The sequence below is a fragment of the Lissotriton vulgaris genome, chromosome 10 (assembly GCF_964263255.1).
Source record: "Lissotriton vulgaris chromosome 10, aLisVul1.2, whole genome shotgun sequence".
NCBI classification, from domain to species: Eukaryota; Metazoa; Chordata; class Amphibia; order Caudata; family Salamandridae; genus Lissotriton; species Lissotriton vulgaris.
In genome coordinates, this window is record NC_141698.1 from 91,217,635 (window position 1) to 91,234,980 (window position 17,346).

Below are 17,346 nucleotides of genomic sequence, written 5' to 3' on the forward strand. Positions count from 1 at the left end.
GAGCCGCAGCGTCATCCTGACCGAGACTCTGGAAGAAGGCCAAAAGATCGGAATCAGAGCCTGAATATCCCGAACCCGCTGCTCGGGAGGATAAACCCGAAACTGCGCCGAGTCCAGAACCGCTCCGATGAAGAGGAGCTTCTGAGAGGGGCACAGGTGTGACTTTGGCACTCACTGGGGTTCTCCATCAAGATGCCTGAGATCAGCCATAGTCTGGAGGTGGGAGACAACTGTCTGGGGCAAGCCTGTCTTCAACAACCACTCGTCGAGATAGGGGAAGACTGGAACTCCTGATCTGCGCAGATGAACTGCGACCACCGCCATCCCTTTCGTGAACACCCGAGGGGCACTGGTGAGGCTGAAGGGGAGCACGGTAAACTGAAAGTGCTCGTTGCCTACCGTGAACCGCAGGTAGCGCCGGTGGGCTGGCAGGACGGGGATGTGGAAATATGCATCCTGCAAGTCCAACGCTACCATCCAGTCTCCAGGGTCTAGGGCAGCCAAGGCCTGAGCTAAAGTCAGCATCTTGAACTTCTCCTTGCGGAGCAAGCCGTTGATGCTCCGGAGTCCCAAGATAGGGCACATGCCCCCTTTGCCCTTCTTAGGAACCAGAAAGTAGGGGGAGTAGCAACCACGTCCTACTTTGGCCCAGCAACGCGCTCGATGGCTCCCTTGGCCAAGAGGGCCATAACTGCCTCCTGCAGAAGCTGCAAGTGATCCCCCAACATGCAGTGGTACTGTGATGGCATGGCTGGAGGGGTCGCCTCGAAGGGGAGGGAGTAGCCCCTTCGGACGATTTGCAGCACCCACCTGTCCGAAGTGATGGTGCGCCCGTTGAGTAGGTGATGGCGAACCCTGCCCCCCCCCGCTGGCGTTGAATGGGCCTGAAAGCTCAGACTAGGAAGGCTTTAAGGCAGATGCTTCGGGAGTGGATGTGGTCTAACTGGGCCTCTGTCCCCCTGCACCGCCACGGCGCTTACAACGTCCGTGACCGCGTTGAGATTTGTTCGGCGGCCTGTGGCTGGGCAAATGTGTGGGGGCTCCCCTTCCTTGGCCACGAAAGGGGCGAAAAGAAGAAGTCTGCTTGCGCTGGCCCGACAGGCCCAAGGACTTGGCCGTAGCCCTGGAGTCCTTGAAACGCTCAAGCGCACTGTCTGCTTTGTCGCCAAAAAGGCGATGGCCATCGAAAGGCATGTCCATGAGCATGTTCTGGACATCCCCCGAAAAATTGGCAGACCTCAGCCAGGCGTGGCGACGGATCGTTACTGTTGTGGAAATCGCTCTGCCTTTCGAGTCCGCATCGGATGGAATACCGTGCCGCATCTCGCCCCTTAGCAAGAGCCTGGGCGATTAGTGTCCGGGCCTCCTCCGGACACTGAGGCCGCACGGCCACCACCGTATCCCTCAGAGAGTGGGTGTAATGGCCCAAAAGGCATGCAGAATTAATGGACCGCAACCCCAAACTGACTGAGGAGAACAGTTTCTTCCCAAACTGATCTAGCCTTCTGGATTCCCAATCAAGGGGAGCAGACGGGCATGCGGTCTGGGACATAGAGGCCTGGATCACCAGGCTCTCTGGAGTGGGGTGCACGGACAGAAAGCAGGGGTCGCCTGGAACTGGGCGGTGGCGTCTGGCCACGTTCCGATCAACAGGGGGCACTGTGGAGGGCCTGAACAAGTGTCCATCAGAACGTCGGCAAGGGCTTCATTGAACAGCAGCATAGGCACCGAGGAGCTTACTGGCAGTTGAAGCACCTCAATGAGGAGATTAGTCCTCACGGCCGCAGCAGGGAGCTCAAGAGCCAAGGCCTTGGCTGCCCTATGCAACACCACACCATATGTAGCACCCTCCTCTGTAGCCACGGAGGGAGAAGGGATGAAACCAGTGTCAGGTGATGTGTCAAGACCATTAGCCTCCCCCAGCTCATCTGCCCAGTTCCGACTTAACTGGCACTGTTATGGCAGAGGGTCCTCAGACCCCCTCCCAGTCCCCCCCTTCATCCATGGCCTGATAAACAGGCATAAAAGGTATGGAGCCGGGTCGTAGGTGAAGGCCTCACCCATCGACACCAGAGACGGCGCAGAGCGGAGGAGTCGTGAGGTCGACTGGCGCCGACCGGGATCCAGGCCTGGATGCCGAGGGGTCCTGCGGCATCGGGACCGAAGTCCCAGACGGCGCCGAAGCCGGTGGCACGCTAGGACCCTCAGTCGGGTCCACGGGGCCTGAAGGCGCACCGGCGGGACTCTACGCGGAAAGAGAGTCCTCATGGCCACAAGGGAATCTTAAATCTCGCCCAGAGTCGCGTGAAGCCCAGGGACCGGACGGTGTGGGGCTGGACGCGACTCCTGCGGCGCCGCGCAGGTGGTGCCACCTGATCCCTCGGCCGAGTCGCACGACCGGCGAGGGAAGTCAGAAGAGCGATGTTGCTTCTTCAACTTACCGGAAGACTTAAGAGTCCGAGCATCAATGGGTGCGGCTCCGCGACCGGTCCCTCGACTTCCTCCTTGACCAGGACCTTGAACGGCGTGGAGCTGCCTGCCGGAGCTCGAGAAGCTTACGGGACTGCTCCCGCCTAGCTTTTGAGGTCAAGGCCCGGCAGTTGGGGCACGACTTGTCGTTGTGGTCGGCCCGAGACAGTAGATACACTGGCGGTGGGGGTCGGTCACCAACATCAGACGGTGACAGGTGTCGCACGGTTTAAATCCAGGCATCTCTACCGGCACCAGGAGTCGAAACGACTCAAAAAAGATAGTCAAAATAGACCAAAAAAGTTAGTGAAAAAGGGACTAAGGGTACTAGCTCTTCCTGGATCAGCGCTTGCTGGCGCGGAAAAAAGAACTGACGTCAGCACGCGCGGGTGGCGTTTAAGTACTCAGACGACGTCATCCCGGCGATCACGACGCCGAAGACTGACGCGGAGCCACCGCCGACGCCTACCGACACGCAGGGGTACTGCTGACGAAAACTTTCCGGATCCAGTCTGACGCATGGGGATATTCTAAGGTAAGGAATCTAACACCAACGTGTTTCTTTCAGATACCGTTGGTGATGAAGTACAGGACCCTGGCACTAGGACTCTGGCTTAATCACCAAAGTGAGTATGTGCGTAAAATTCCTGTAGACTAACTTTGAGGATTTAACTCAGGGAGCCTGATCAGCCCCAGATGCTGCAGGTCTGTTTGGTGCAGTTTTAAAGCAGGAGCACACACCTGCGTTGTAATTCGGACCGGGTCATGTGCAGACGTATCATCCAATACTAGAAGACTTAAAGCACTGACAATCTTTTCAATAGGTGAGACTGGAAGTTGATATCTTAATTGTGCAGCAGAATGTCCCGGAATAGGTTGGGGATCTTACCAGAACTGATAGGCACTTCAAACTCAGATGCTAGGCCTGGTAGAAAATCTGCCTTTGATGTGTGTGACGGCTTCCATCCCACAACAAATCAGAGGGACCTTCTTTGGTATGGATCTCTTCTTGGACACCAATAAGAGTCAGTTTGCCAATGACAATTAAAAAATCAAAATCAGAGGGGCTCTCATAAAACTATGGTGCTGCAGACAAAATATATCACATTTCGAGGGTAAGCTGGCAAATGCACATAAAAAAAAACACGTTACTTCTAGGGTGGGGAGAAAAAAATAAGATAAACAAATAGAAGCGTAAAAAGAGCCACAGGTGGAGGTGGTCCTGCATTCTATCCGATAAGCAGAAAAAAACAAGAACTGGGTGTGGCAGGTGTTGACGCATACATAAAAGGGTGAGGCCTAGTCTTGCAGAGGTATGATTGCTCCTGGAGGGCTCCAAACTATTTTTAAGTACCAGTATACTTTTAGAGAATCTTTTTCTGTTTGTTCCAGCAGGAAATCTCCAAGCAATGGATGGAGGTAGAGAGGGAGAACAGAATCCTCTTTATTTCAAATCCTATTTCTTCCTTTTGATTGAACTTATTCCGAATTGGGGGTCACATTTTTTATCACTTTCTTTATCAAAACTTATTTAGGCAAAGTTGGAAATGGGAGTTTGAACACTGGGCCGTGCGTAGACGAGCTATAAATATCTCTTTTGGGGTGGGCTATACGTTTGTCAGATCTACAGCAGCAATGCATGTAGGATTTACCACTACATCAACAAACTTGAAAGCATGAACTGCTAACTTAATCACATAGTTAATATACCACATTAAAATGTTCACCTACTGCTTATTACGAGTCACCAACCTCCAGATCCTAGAGGGTCCAGCAAATCTGGTTGGGACAATTTTCTTACTTACATATAATATTCTGGGAAGGTCCTCTCCTCTAGATCCAATGCAGAGATCACATCCCACATGCAGAAGACCAGGTACACTTTTCAGGGGTTGCTCTGGAGGGAAGCTGCATGCATTCTCTCCCTACAACCTTCTAAAGATATACCAGCAGAATAAGAAAGGGGGAAGGAGGATTTGTCCTCTGTAGTCAGCATCCACCTTCCATCTTACAACTGGCATTCACACAAAAGTAAATTGTTTGTCAATAGCTACGGGTAACCCTAACAAAAAGTCCCCAAGTAGTGTTTGCAAAGCATTTATCTGAGGATTTGCTCCAATGATCATAAGTTAATGCAAACTTTTTACTCATAATTTTCATGACTGTCCCAAACATTTAAAAATAATAAACATGGGGGGGCGTGGCCAACTGCCGAGCATGGCGGCAGCTTGAAGAGGGAGCTCCGCAAGGCATAACGGCCTGTGCACAAATCCGTACTACTATCCGTGACATCGCCCGCTCGAAGGAGCGACATCAGCTTCAGAACGCAAGCGGCACTCGCTGATCCGCTTCCGGAGAAAGTCCGATGCCGGGAAGTGCTCCGATCTGAGACGGACGGCTAGGGCCTCTAACTGCCCGGCAGCACCGGCCTGGCGGACCCGGGCGGAAGTGCACCCTGCCCGGCTGAAGCGCGCTGACACCAGCCGGCACCTGCAGTGATCCGCAGAAAGACGTGCTTCGCCGCTCCGTGTCACCGGAGTGAGCCCCTGAGGGAGCGACATCGACTGCTTCACCCCGGACTGGCTGCGCCTATCGCCCACACGCGGAGTGAACACCCTCGCAAGCGGGGACGTCCCTGACTACCGGCGACGCCATTTTGGGGATGAGAGGAAGTTTGGGAGTACAGCACCCACTGCGAGGTGAGCCCGAGTGAGCCGGGGACCCAGCAGCACGCCCGCAGATCCGCGCATCGGACATTTGCACAAGCCTACCGGGGGGACGGACGCTGCTCCTTGTCCCGTGGCACACAGAACCTGTCCTGAGGGGGCGTCTGTTGTACACTCCGAAATACTGGACGGAGCTGCAGCCTCTTTGGGAATCCACCCTGGCGCTGCAGCACAGAAACGCGCCGGGAGTCTGACACTACTTACGGGGTGCTCCCTGCCCGGAGAACGCCGGCAACGCAATACAGCGCTGGTGCTAGGCGTGCTACATCGACCACGAAGGAGCGGAGTGCACACGTGGAGGGCCGCACTACAAAAGCACTGAGACCAGCCTCCTAGCAAGTGCGACCCCACGGCCGTGATATACTGGGGCGCTGTGGGTGGCGGTGCAGGCTCCTGTTGACGGTAAGAACCCCGTCCGATCACACATAGCCTGACGACAGGTGAACTACGGAGGAGACCGGGCTGCATGACAGTGAGCGCGACGCCATGGCAGGCAAAGGCACGAGAAGTGCGACGACGCAAGTGAAACTTGATAAATTTGCGTATAGTCAACATGGACACGCTCAGGGTGGCGGGCGCCAATCCTCTGGTGCACCTCCGGACACAGAAGGGACAAAGAAAGTAACCCTGGAAGACATTATGAAAACCCTCACTGAGGTACAAGCAACAGTGGGCACTATTTCCTCCGAAGTTAATTTGCTGAGAGCGGACTTTAGGAAAATGTCAGAGAGAGTGTCCCAAGTAGAGGTGGTCACGAAATCACTCATTGAGGACACTTCGGACCTGCAAGTGGCGATGGAGCGAATGGAAAAGGTCACGAAGCAACTACAGGACAAGCTGGATGATCAGGAGGGACGCTCCAGAAGGAACAACGTCCGCATCCTAGGCCTTCCGGAATCGGAGGGGAAAGGCGCCATGGACCTGTACATCGAAGACCTTATTAAAAACAAGCTACAACCGAAGGGCCTGTCAAACTTTTTCTCTGTTGAAAGGGCGCACCGGGTCCCTGGGGGTGCGGCCAAACCGGGAGCCACACCGCGACCTGTCCTGGCCAGGCTGTTCAACTTCAGAGATAGAGACGCCATCTTGCAGGCGGCAAGGGTCGCACCGCCTGTAAAAATTCAGAACTCGACTTTGGCATTTTTTCCGGACTATACGGCAGAAGTGACCAGGCGCCGGAAATCCTTCACTGAAGTGAAAAATACGCTACGTGACAGGGGCCTGCCCTACTCGATGCTTTTCCCCGCCAAATTGCGGATTGTGGCCGAGGGAAAGACATGGTTTTTTGACACACCGGAGGTGGCGCGAGAATGGCTAGATGGATGGAGGCAGGTGGGCCAACCCCAGCGACCGCACAGGGACCGCCAGAACCAACGTAACGGGAGGACGACGGAGCACCAAACCACTAGCCCTACGACTGAAGAGGGAGCCGCGGGACTGGACTCTGACCTAGAGAGAGACCCTCTCGACTCAGGCCAACCTGTTAGGAGTTGATTGATTGTGCTACATATGGACCGGCACGCTTGCAGCCCTTGGGACCTCGTAGCTGATGGAGCTGAGTAGGGCGGGCATTGGCCGATGCCTGTGGGGGACTCACCAACCCCACGAGCAAGTAAGATAGATAGGGAAGGGACTAAGCACTCTGCCAAGTTGGGGATGCGGGCGGGACATCGTCCGTGGAGCAGGGGAGCAGGGAGGGGGTGGGGGGAACAGTTGTAATGTTATGGTTATCGTTATTGGTCATCACTACTTACATAAGAAACACGGTCACATTGCTGGTCATCCACACTTGGTGCTCCGGCACACGTAATTTCATGCAAGTTGCGCCACACTGCTGCACATTGGCGTCACTGGTCTTGAAAACAGATGGCACGACAAGAGCAAGCTGCACCCACTGAGGGCACCCCTGCGCTGACGATGGTACCCCCACTGAAACTGCTTACGTGGAACGTCAGGGGACTAGGGGATAAAATTAAAAGGGGTTTGGTACTGCAAACCGTCAAACGCCATGGGCCTGAGTTGGTTTTGCTTCAAGAAACACACCTGGCAGGGACTACATGCAGGGCTCTAGATAGCTGCGGGTACACCATGGCAGTTCATGCTGAATTTACTACGGGTTCCAGGGGCACTGGGATACTCCTTAAGAAAAACTCACCCTTTCTGGTTCATAGCCACAAGACGGATGATAAGGGACGCTTTGCGGCGCTTTCTGGCCAGTGGGAGGGGAGAGCCCTTAATGTGGTGTCAGTATACATCCCCCCGGCGCTGCACTCTACAGCACTACCGGCACTTGGGCAATTTCTTCTTGATCTTCCGGAGGGTGACATAATCATTGGGGGGGACTTTAATGCTATCACCGACCCCTTGCTTGACACCTTCCCCACACGAGACCGCCCAAGAGGGGCTGCGGTTCTTCCCAGCTTCCTGAACGCACTGGGCCTCACGGATGCTTGGCGTCAACTGAATCCCACGGCGAACCAGTACACGCACTACTCCTCCACACACAACAGCCTCTCGCGTATTGATTTCTTCCTCCTTTTAGGGATAGGATTGGGCTCCATAGATAAGCTGGAAATCCTACCCAGGGGCATTTCCGATCACTCCCCAGTTTTACTACACCTTACCACCAAAGAGTCGAAACGCGCCAGAATATATCCGATATATCCCAATTATCTTCAGATTCCTGGAGTCAGGAAAAAACTCAAACTGGCCACAACACATTACTTTGCTGAAAATGTAGGAACGGTCTCCTCACCCTCGGTGCTCTGGGAGGCGTACAAAACGGTCCTGCGAGGTGCAGCCATAGCGGCAATCACTGGGCATAAAAGGGACTCCAGGACGGAACTTGCAAACTTAGAATTGGCGCTTGGCGCAGCGAACACTGCCCACATGTTAGACCCCACCCCAGAAACCGCTCATACATTACACCTCCGACAGCAGCAACATCAGGCTCACCTGACAACGGTTACTAAGGGGCACTTAGCAAACACCGCACACCGAATATATAACGTGGGAGACAAGGCTGGGAAGATGCTGGCGTGGTTGGACAAGCGAGGCGGCAGTAACAGAGGTATACAGAGACTATATGATCATGAGGGCAGGATACAGACACACCCGGAACAAATAGTACGCACCCTAGCACGCCACTTTCAGGGGATATACACCCCGGTACGGTCCGTCACGGAACAGGAGGCAATGGCCTCGCTCGGACACATCGATATCCCTGTGCTGCCACACGAAGCGCAGCAAGACCTAGAAACAGACCTGACAGAGGGCGAGATCCAATTGGCGATACAGGCATTACAATCCGGCAAAGCACTGGGACCTAATGGCATACCTGTAGAATGGTATAAAGCGACAGCCTCGGTGCTGGCCAGACCCCTGTTGGATATGTACAATGATAGTATAGAGAGGGCACTGCTCCCACTCGACCAGCGCACGGCCACGATCGTGGCCATTCCCAAACCAGCTAAATCACCAACTGAATGCACCTGATACCGACCCATCTCCTTGCTAAACATTGAAGCGAAGATATTGGCGAAACTCCTAGCCAGTCGCCTGACACAACACCTACACACTTTGATACACCCCGACCAGTCGGGTTTCATGCCTTACCGGAGCACGGCGCTGAACCTGCGGAGGCTACATGGGGTACTGGCGCGGGCGCATCTCCTTACGGACCAAGCTGTGATACTATCCCTGGACGCCAGGATGGCGTTCGACCTGGTGGAATAGGAATACCTGTTCGCTGTCCTGACCCGAATGGGCTTCGGCCCAAAGTATCTTGCTTGGGTGCGGTTACTGTACACATCACCGGTCGCGCAGGTGGTTGCGAATGGTCACATCTCACCACCATTCCCACTGGGGCGAGGAACTAGACAAGGGTGCCCGCTATCGCCCCTTCTCTTTGCTTTGGTGCTGGAACCTTTGGCAATCCTGCTCAGAGCGACGCCACTGTTCCGCGGCATCACCTGGGAGGAAGGGTGGGAGGACAAATTCTCCCTGTATGCGGATGACATGCTGATCTACATGGTCAATCCCACCGAGGGGATCCCTGCCCTATTGGCACTGTGCGATGAGCATGGCAAGCCGTCGGGATATATCCTGAATTGGTCCAAATCCATCATATACGTGATCAGGGGCCCGGCCCCAACGTTACATGACGACTGTCCCCTAAAAATATCGTCCACCTCCTTTAAATATCTGGGAATTTTCATTACTACTGATGCTGCGGAATATTATACCAAGAATTTGCTGCCACCTCTGGCACGCCTACGGGCGGACGTTAAATTCTGGGCTACACTGCCGCTGACCCTCCTTGGACGGGCAGCGCTATATAAAATGATGGCTCTCCCACGGTTTCTATATGTACTTCCCCTTATATCGTGGGCCCGCGATACTTTAAACAAGTCGCTGCACTGATATCCAGCTTGCTGTGGAGCAATGGCCCAGCGCGAATAGCGCATGATAAATTGGTGAAGGGCTGGTATGAGGGAGGGATTGCACTACCCAATCTCCAGCTATATTATTGGGCATCCCAACTTAAAATAATTAATCACTGGATCCACATCCCACGGGGAGACCCCGCATACAAGGCGGACTGGTCACAGCTGGGTACAGACGGCATGCTCGCTGTGCTATACAATTACTCGCAAGTTAAGAACCTAATCGGTCCGCCGTTTCACACGGCGACACTATGGCACACAGCGCAATCGCGTCTGGGTTGGAAGGGGAAAATCACCAGGTTAACGCCGCTGTGGGACACTAAAGCGCTGGGGAACTTGAGGTCCTGTAAGGGATTCACACAATGGGACAACATAGGAATTTCAGTGGTGGGGGACCCTTGGGAGGGGGGCACGGTGCTTGCATTTTCCCAACTCCAACAACAATATGGTTTAGGCCCCACTGAGACATTCAGATATGTGCAAATCCGACACGCACTACTACAGGCAATTCCACCTGACACCACACTCCCGGACTCGTCACCAATGGAGGACAGGCTACTGACGGATTTTATGGAACAGAAGGCAACCTCACTCACATATAAAAAGCTAGTTAACAACTTACCGGACCCCACACAGAAGCTTAAAGAGAAATGTGTGGGGGAACTGGGTGAGATGGATGAGACGGAATGGAACGAGGAGCTTGCATCACCGCGAGAAGTAGGCATATCGGCCAGGTTCCGCTTAGTGCAACTCAAGATTCTACACCGCACTTACTACACTAGACCATTCTACATACAATACAGAGGGCGTCGCACCCTTACTGCCTCAGGGGCTGCGGGGAGGAGGGTACTCTGCTCCACACTTTGTGGGATTGCCCACGGATCCAAGACGTCTGGAGGCAAATTATGCGCACGGTCTCCCAGGCCATGGAAGTGTCAGTCCTGCCTGAACCCCGTAAGTGCCTGCTAAACATTTGGGACCCTAACGACCTGGACAGGTATGGGCAGCTGTGGGTTAAGTTGGCTGTGACAGTGGCCAAACGAGACATTGCGCAAAAATGGGGTGCCCCGGAACTGCCTACGGTAGCTGGGTGGATCAGGAACATGGACCTCCTAATGGTGAAAGAGAGGGCAGTGTATGTGCTACGGGCATGCCCCCGCAAATGGAATAGGGTGTGGACGCATTGGAACAAGTATAGGGGGGAACCGTGTGAACCATTGCCAGAAGGCGGGGATTCGGAGTCTGAGGAAGATGAGGACTAGATGGAGTGGGTCTAACTATTGAGTGCTGATGTATGACGGGAGGGGGCAGGGTTGCAATGTTACACTGGGAATGATACAGCGCATGTGGAATGGCCGACTGCTGACTGTGTAAGGACATAACCCATTGCCAAATGATGACCTTAGTTGGGTTTTATTGTTTTTATTTTATCTAAAAGTTGAAATGTTAGGAGCGAATACACATTCCAAGAGTGAGCTACTCATGGACTAACATGTGGAAATACTATGAAGATACGACAGGTGGTATATACCAGTTATTCACGACTGCTCCATGCACAAATCAAGGTGGCAAACGCTATATGTTGGAACATAACATGTTTTATCCATTTCTCCTGATTGCAAATAACGTTGACATGTAAATGCGGTCTACATATGTTGATGTGAATATGCTTTTTGCCATCCTGACAATAAAGATTTTTCAAAAAAAAAAAATAATAAACATGCAGCGCCCCTCTTTCTGCCCCAAGCCTCTGGAATTATTTTGCACAGGCAAGGCAGGAGGCAACCCCATTGCTCATTTAACCAGCCACGGCAAGTGTGGAGTGAGCCAAGGGGGGCTACCCCCCTCCACCCTTGAGACCACATGGTGGGATGACTAGTCAATGGTCTGCCACTCAATAGTTTCTGAGGTGCCGCCAATGTGATGTTTGTGGAATTTTTCAGGAACATTAGCCCCCTAATTGTTGCCGGAAAGCAAAGGAAAGGGGTACTTTCAGGGGCAAAGGTAAAATGACAAAACAACATTATGAAGCAGACACACCATCATACCAGCAAATCACTCACCTGTACAGTTCACGGCTTATATAGCCCTTTCTGTATTTCTAGCCTTGCTCTGTATTACGGGCAGTATAGTTGTAGTACTATATGAGATTTTTGAGGACTTTTTGTTCTTGCAATCGGGCTTTCCATTAACTCGAAGATTCTGCTCCAGTCAAGCACCATGCACAGTGAACAGGAATATCAGAGGATATACATTGTTTAGTAAACACTTTGTCAGAAGTGCAGTTTTGCAAGTTTTATTGGTGGGTTGAATCCAGATAACACCACAATAAATCACACAACCAAAGGTTATGTTTAATACAGCCATGGTATGTTTGAACAATAATTATTTAATCATTCACAATTATTGGTTCATTACAAACATTTGTAGATTATAAAACATAAATCTGTAAACGAACAGGTTGTACATCATACCTTTACCCACGTTTTTGTTTGGTCCAGAACTGATCCAAGTCCTATCTTGCATTAGCACGGACCTTACCTGTGAACTATCTTAATAACTAACCTGGACTGTGGAGGTCAATAGTGTCTTTGTTTTTAGTGCTTAGCTATGGCCTGGCACAATGCTTCAGCCCAAACATCATTTGCACACATACAACTTAAATACTCCAATTTTGGAATTACTTTTTCCCTGCTGCAAAGGTGTCACTGTTGTCACCCACACATGGTCAGTAGAAATCATCATAGATGCTAGTATCTTGCGTCTAACGGACAAATGCTGAATAAAAAACGATATGCATTGCAATAGCAGCCTTTTCTTCCCTGCTTAATTTAACAGCTAACATGGATTGCTTTGATAGATTATTAGTGGGATGTGCCATTACCTAGCCAAGCAGTGCTGATTTATTATCGTAGTGTGATTAGTTATCTTATATTAAATTAGAAACTCATCCCCATAGGCAGTAAACCGATAAGCTTTCTTTGGATACACAATCAATGTTGAATATACCCATCTTTTGAACATGCAGGATATACCTCACACAGGTTTCTTCCTAAATGTCAGCATTCAAAGTGGATTGCACTCACAGGGCATTTGTGTATGAAACCAATGCAAGCAAAATGTGAAATGCTCCCCTGTATGAGTCCGTCACTTTTCTATAAACAGTGTTCCATTGCAGTACAACGTCCTGAAGACTAGTTTCTCCAGCCAAACAAATTCATTTGAAGAATGTATCCTGATTCAAGTCACTATTTGGTTTTAAAAACCGATCCATTAGGATTCCATTTGTAAGCATCTTTCTTATACGCCTTTAATGTTTCGTCAATGTGGTATGACATCCCGAAGACCAGTATCTCCACGAAGACCCTCATTTTCTCTCAATACGTCCAGATTCGTCTGCTTTGCCTTTTCGTCACTCGCATTTTCATTGCTGGCAGCGTCTGCAAAACAGCAAGAGTCACCCATCAAGTTCGCCATCTCACAGGGTTTTTGTGTATTGTCACAGTAAAATCAATCAGTGGCTGTCTTTACCAATAGATAAAAATAAGCAGGTAAGGAGCCATAGTCCCGTGGCCAAAGTCACTCTAGCAGTCAGGGTTCCAAGGGTCATTGTGAAGGGGGTATGTTACAAACCGCTTTTCAAATAAATTGAAAAAGGATTTAGCCATGTATAATACTGAAATTTTAAAATGACAGCATTTATGGTCCCGCACATTATTTTCTTTGAAATATTTCACATTGTATCAAAACAAGTATCTAAAATACAGATGGCTTACAGAGCTAATATGATCAATGCAGAGAAAGGTAAAAAGGTCATCCCATCAGTGGTTGATCAGCATATATTTCACTGCCATTGGTTCATTGTACTGGTAGTTAATGACATTTGGAGACACAGCACCGGCATACTGCCATTTCATTGGTGTTGCACACTTGGCCCTAATTTCTCGGTCGGCCCTGCCCTAATACAGGTTAGCATGTTCCATCATTTTATTTGGATTTCTTTTGGCAAGTCCTTGTGCTCATCTTTACAGCTCGCTGCAATGAGGACTTGGATGGCATGATAGGAAGGTGGAAGTGTTTTTGATATTGACCTGCGTTGCTCGTGGTCATTGATTCAATCCTTAATGCTCCAAATTGTACGGCGAAGTGAGCCTGGTGGAGTAAACCATATACCCTGCTCGGGCAGTGGCGCACATGTGCATCAATAGATATACTTGTTTTGTTAAACCATTTTATTGGGTTTTCAATATTCAGAAATCATTACATAGGTTTACCATACATGAATACAGGCAAAACGTGAAGGGTGCATTAATGGTACTGAGACATCATTACGTGCAATAATTACAAAGCAGGCTCCAGAGGATAGCAATGAAGTACCTTGGAAGAAGGGATCTCCTCCAAAGAAAGTGTGGCCTCCTGTATTTGTACCCAAGAAGAGAGAAGTAGAGAGATAACCAGCTGTTAACTTGGGGTACAAAACCAGGGTGAGAAACGGGAGGGGGGTTTGGGCAGATGTGTGTTGATGAATCCTGAGTATGTGCATCAATATGTAAAAAAAAAATGTAAATCCAGTATTTGTAAAGCACCCAGCTACCCGGAGGCATCACGGCGCAGGGGGGCATTGGGAAGATTACGCGAGCTATTGCCCAGAGTCACATGGTGCTGGGCTGACCTGCCGCCTGTGCTGGGAATCAAACTGTGAGCACCAGCGGCCGGTGTCAGTCGCCCTGGTCGCAGTGCCACATCTCATACATAGTGCTGTAGCTGCTGACTTTATCAACTAATCATTATTTTGGTGTGCCCAGCATCAATTTTCAACCACTAACAGAGGAGCAGTATACAATTAGACAGACTGGGTGTACCACTTTCTAAGCTCTTTGCGGTGGTGATGATGCGCAATGAGATGGCTCAGGAGGTTGAGTCCCTGCTAGAGTGGCTCCGATGTGTACCCCACAGTACTTTAATCACTCCCGCGCTCATGACGAGCTGAGCTCGTCATGAGCCACGGTTCTTGTCTGCTCATGAGGAAATGAGCTTGTCATGACCGTTAGAACGCTCGCACGCTGGCCAAATACCCCTGCTGTGCGAACGTTCTAATGAAACGGTGTACTGCATTTGCCATGTTTACACGTGCTAAATTACATGTTGACCTCGATTCCATGCAATGCTCTGATCTTCCATTTTGTTGCATAGCACTTCCATTTTGTGCTGCCTTGCCCTGGAGTTACACTTCAGCAGTAACATAAACATGTTTTTCACGTAAACCAGTACAAGCTGGTGCGAGGCATCTCGTGAGGTTATGTTGTACGTTCAGCGTGTTTTTCGTGCATTCTATGCTTATCTCTAGGACATAGGGAGGAGGGCCGTGCAAAGCTCCAAGGCCGGAGACAGGGAAAGGAATGTCTTTTGCCTCGGCACAGCCCAAACAGAATCTGGCCAGGTCTGTCTGGGTGGGTGGGGCTGATGCAGATATGGGGCCAGCACCTGTGAATAGATGGGCGAGAGCGCCTGCTATAGCTTCTCGAACATGTTGATTTAAAATATAAAAAGCGGTGTCTGTGGGGTGGAGCTCAGGTACTCCGTCTTGGAGTGGACGCACTCGCGGGACAACTTTTGTGCCCGAAGAGATTACTCCCTGAGTCCCGGTCTACGGGTTCCCGACTTGGTGTTCAGTGCTTGGCCAGGGATGTTGAAGTCTCCGGTGCTGCAAATGTATCTGATGAGGTGCTTTGGACATTTACTGTTTATATACCTGTATTCACATTTTCATATTTATGTATATAGTGTGGTGTATTCATTGGTTATTGCCTTTCACTCGGTGCCTAAGAATTTATTAGTTTCAGTGACTTAATGCCTTTGCCTACAATATTAATAAAGCTCATTTTTACCTCCAGTGAAGGGTTGGAGTTTCTATGTGAGTAAGTGGTGTGCGTAAGTTTAGATTACGCAAGTGGACAAAGCAATACAAACAGGTGTGGTCATGACGAGCTCAGCTCGTCATGAGCACACGACCACCGTGGCTCATGATGAGCTTAGCTCGTCATGAGCACTGAGGCGCTGTGTGCGCCCCCCCTCCACGGCAGGGGAATGACCCCAGCAGCCAAGGGGTTAATAGAGAAAACGTGTACTTGATGTGACTGTAAATAATGCTGCAAATGGATACTGGTGCACAGTACATGTGTGCCTCCAGCTCTGACCTCTATCTCTAACCCCTCCCCTGCATCCTATTCGTCCCCCTATATGTATCAAAGAGTAAGAGGATGAAACAACCCTGGTTCTCAATGATCAGCCTGGTTCAATGCGACATGAAAGTGCTATCACTATCCCATCTCCAATGATCATACCATTAAGACACCAATATTAGTGTTTAAGCAAGGGCACACCTCAGTTCAGTGACAGCCGATTGCATCCAGATTCCTGGGCTCCTCCACCTCATATACACTGCTCTGTACACATACACTGTGCTGCTCTCACCCTAGACCCTGCTTCTGTACCCCCGAACTTCAGCTCCACATTGCTGCTACTTGCTAACCGGACCATGGACTGCTTTTCTACTCTGCGTGACCAAATTCTGCTCTACCCTTCAGAAACATTACTGCACGCCCTCTTGCTTTCTATGCTGCCCTTCCTTGAACCACGGGCATCGCTCTCATGAGCCACGTAGCTCCTTCCAGAGCTTTTTCCTTTGTGTTTCTCCAAGTGGAATTTTTTTTTTTGCAAAGTTTGTGGATGCTCGTTTTGTTTACCCACCTTGGACAGGTTATTTGAGCCCTTTTCTGAAGTAATTTGACCGTTTCTAACGAAGGAAGAGTGGGAGAGGAGTTTGTGAATGGGTGACCTGACAAGTGTAAGGCGTTCACAAACTTTCAAGAAAAAAAAACACACTTTAAACCTCCCATTCCCCACCCGTTTCATGGGATATCCTACTGCATAGTTGTCTGAAGTGTGGCATACAGTTTTGCAGTAGTAAAACAACTTACGCCTGAGAGGTATTCTTTTATGAACAGCTGTCTGCTGTAAATGGATCCCTTATGTTCACAAACATTGGTCTTCAGCCAGCCGTAAATGGCTTTGTCTATTGAACCCCTTGGAGTTAAACAGACATTGGAATTTTCTAAAAGAAAGACAAGAATGCCGCATTACGTATATCTTAATGCTACAAAAAAAGAAGCATGGTTTGCCTCCAGCCCTCTCCTGAATTCTGAATTCTGATTGGGCAGAAGTTTGAGCATATGAGTGCCCAGTGAGGGCACTGAGATTCTCAATGTGAAGAGGTAAGAACGCACAATGAAGGAAGATGCTGTGTACATTTTGATGAATGCTGGGCCTTGTGATATTGCATAGTGTTTTACTTTCTATATTACATACAGCTGCTTACCAAGTTTTTAGGGAAACTGTGTTGAAAAACCTAATATTTTGCCACTGTTTTTTCACAATTGCCTTTGGGACGGTGAGCTGCAAGAACTGCCTGGCACATGACAAAAGCGCTGGAATTTCAATCTGCATCTGGCAGATGCCCCATTTGGCTTTGTTTTTTCAAACTATTTTTTGTGGGAGACAACCCTGTCAATCCTCTTCTATAGAGGCGGCCTTGCTCACTCGTTTCTACTCCAGGTACACATTTACGCCCCACCTCTTTCATAGTTTACCAGTTACTGCTGGTTCTATAGTTTCAGATGAGCAATATGGTCTTATTCCAGCTAGGA

At 50.2% G+C, this 17,346-nt stretch overlaps 1 protein-coding gene across 1 annotated transcript in view; it reads right to left on the bottom strand.

Moving 5' to 3' along the window:
* Positions 1–11,920: 11,920 nt before the first annotated feature.
* GNPTG (N-acetylglucosamine-1-phosphate transferase subunit gamma) overlaps positions 11,921–17,346 on the bottom strand; it is a 53,237-nt gene continuing 47,811 nt past the window's right edge. Inside the window, exon 11 of the mRNA XM_086940572.1 lies at positions 11,921–13,080. Within this exon, the coding sequence (XP_086796698.1) occupies positions 12,962–13,080 (119 nt within the window). The 3' untranslated portion in view covers positions 11,921–12,961. The remainder of the gene's footprint in view (positions 13,081–17,346) is intronic.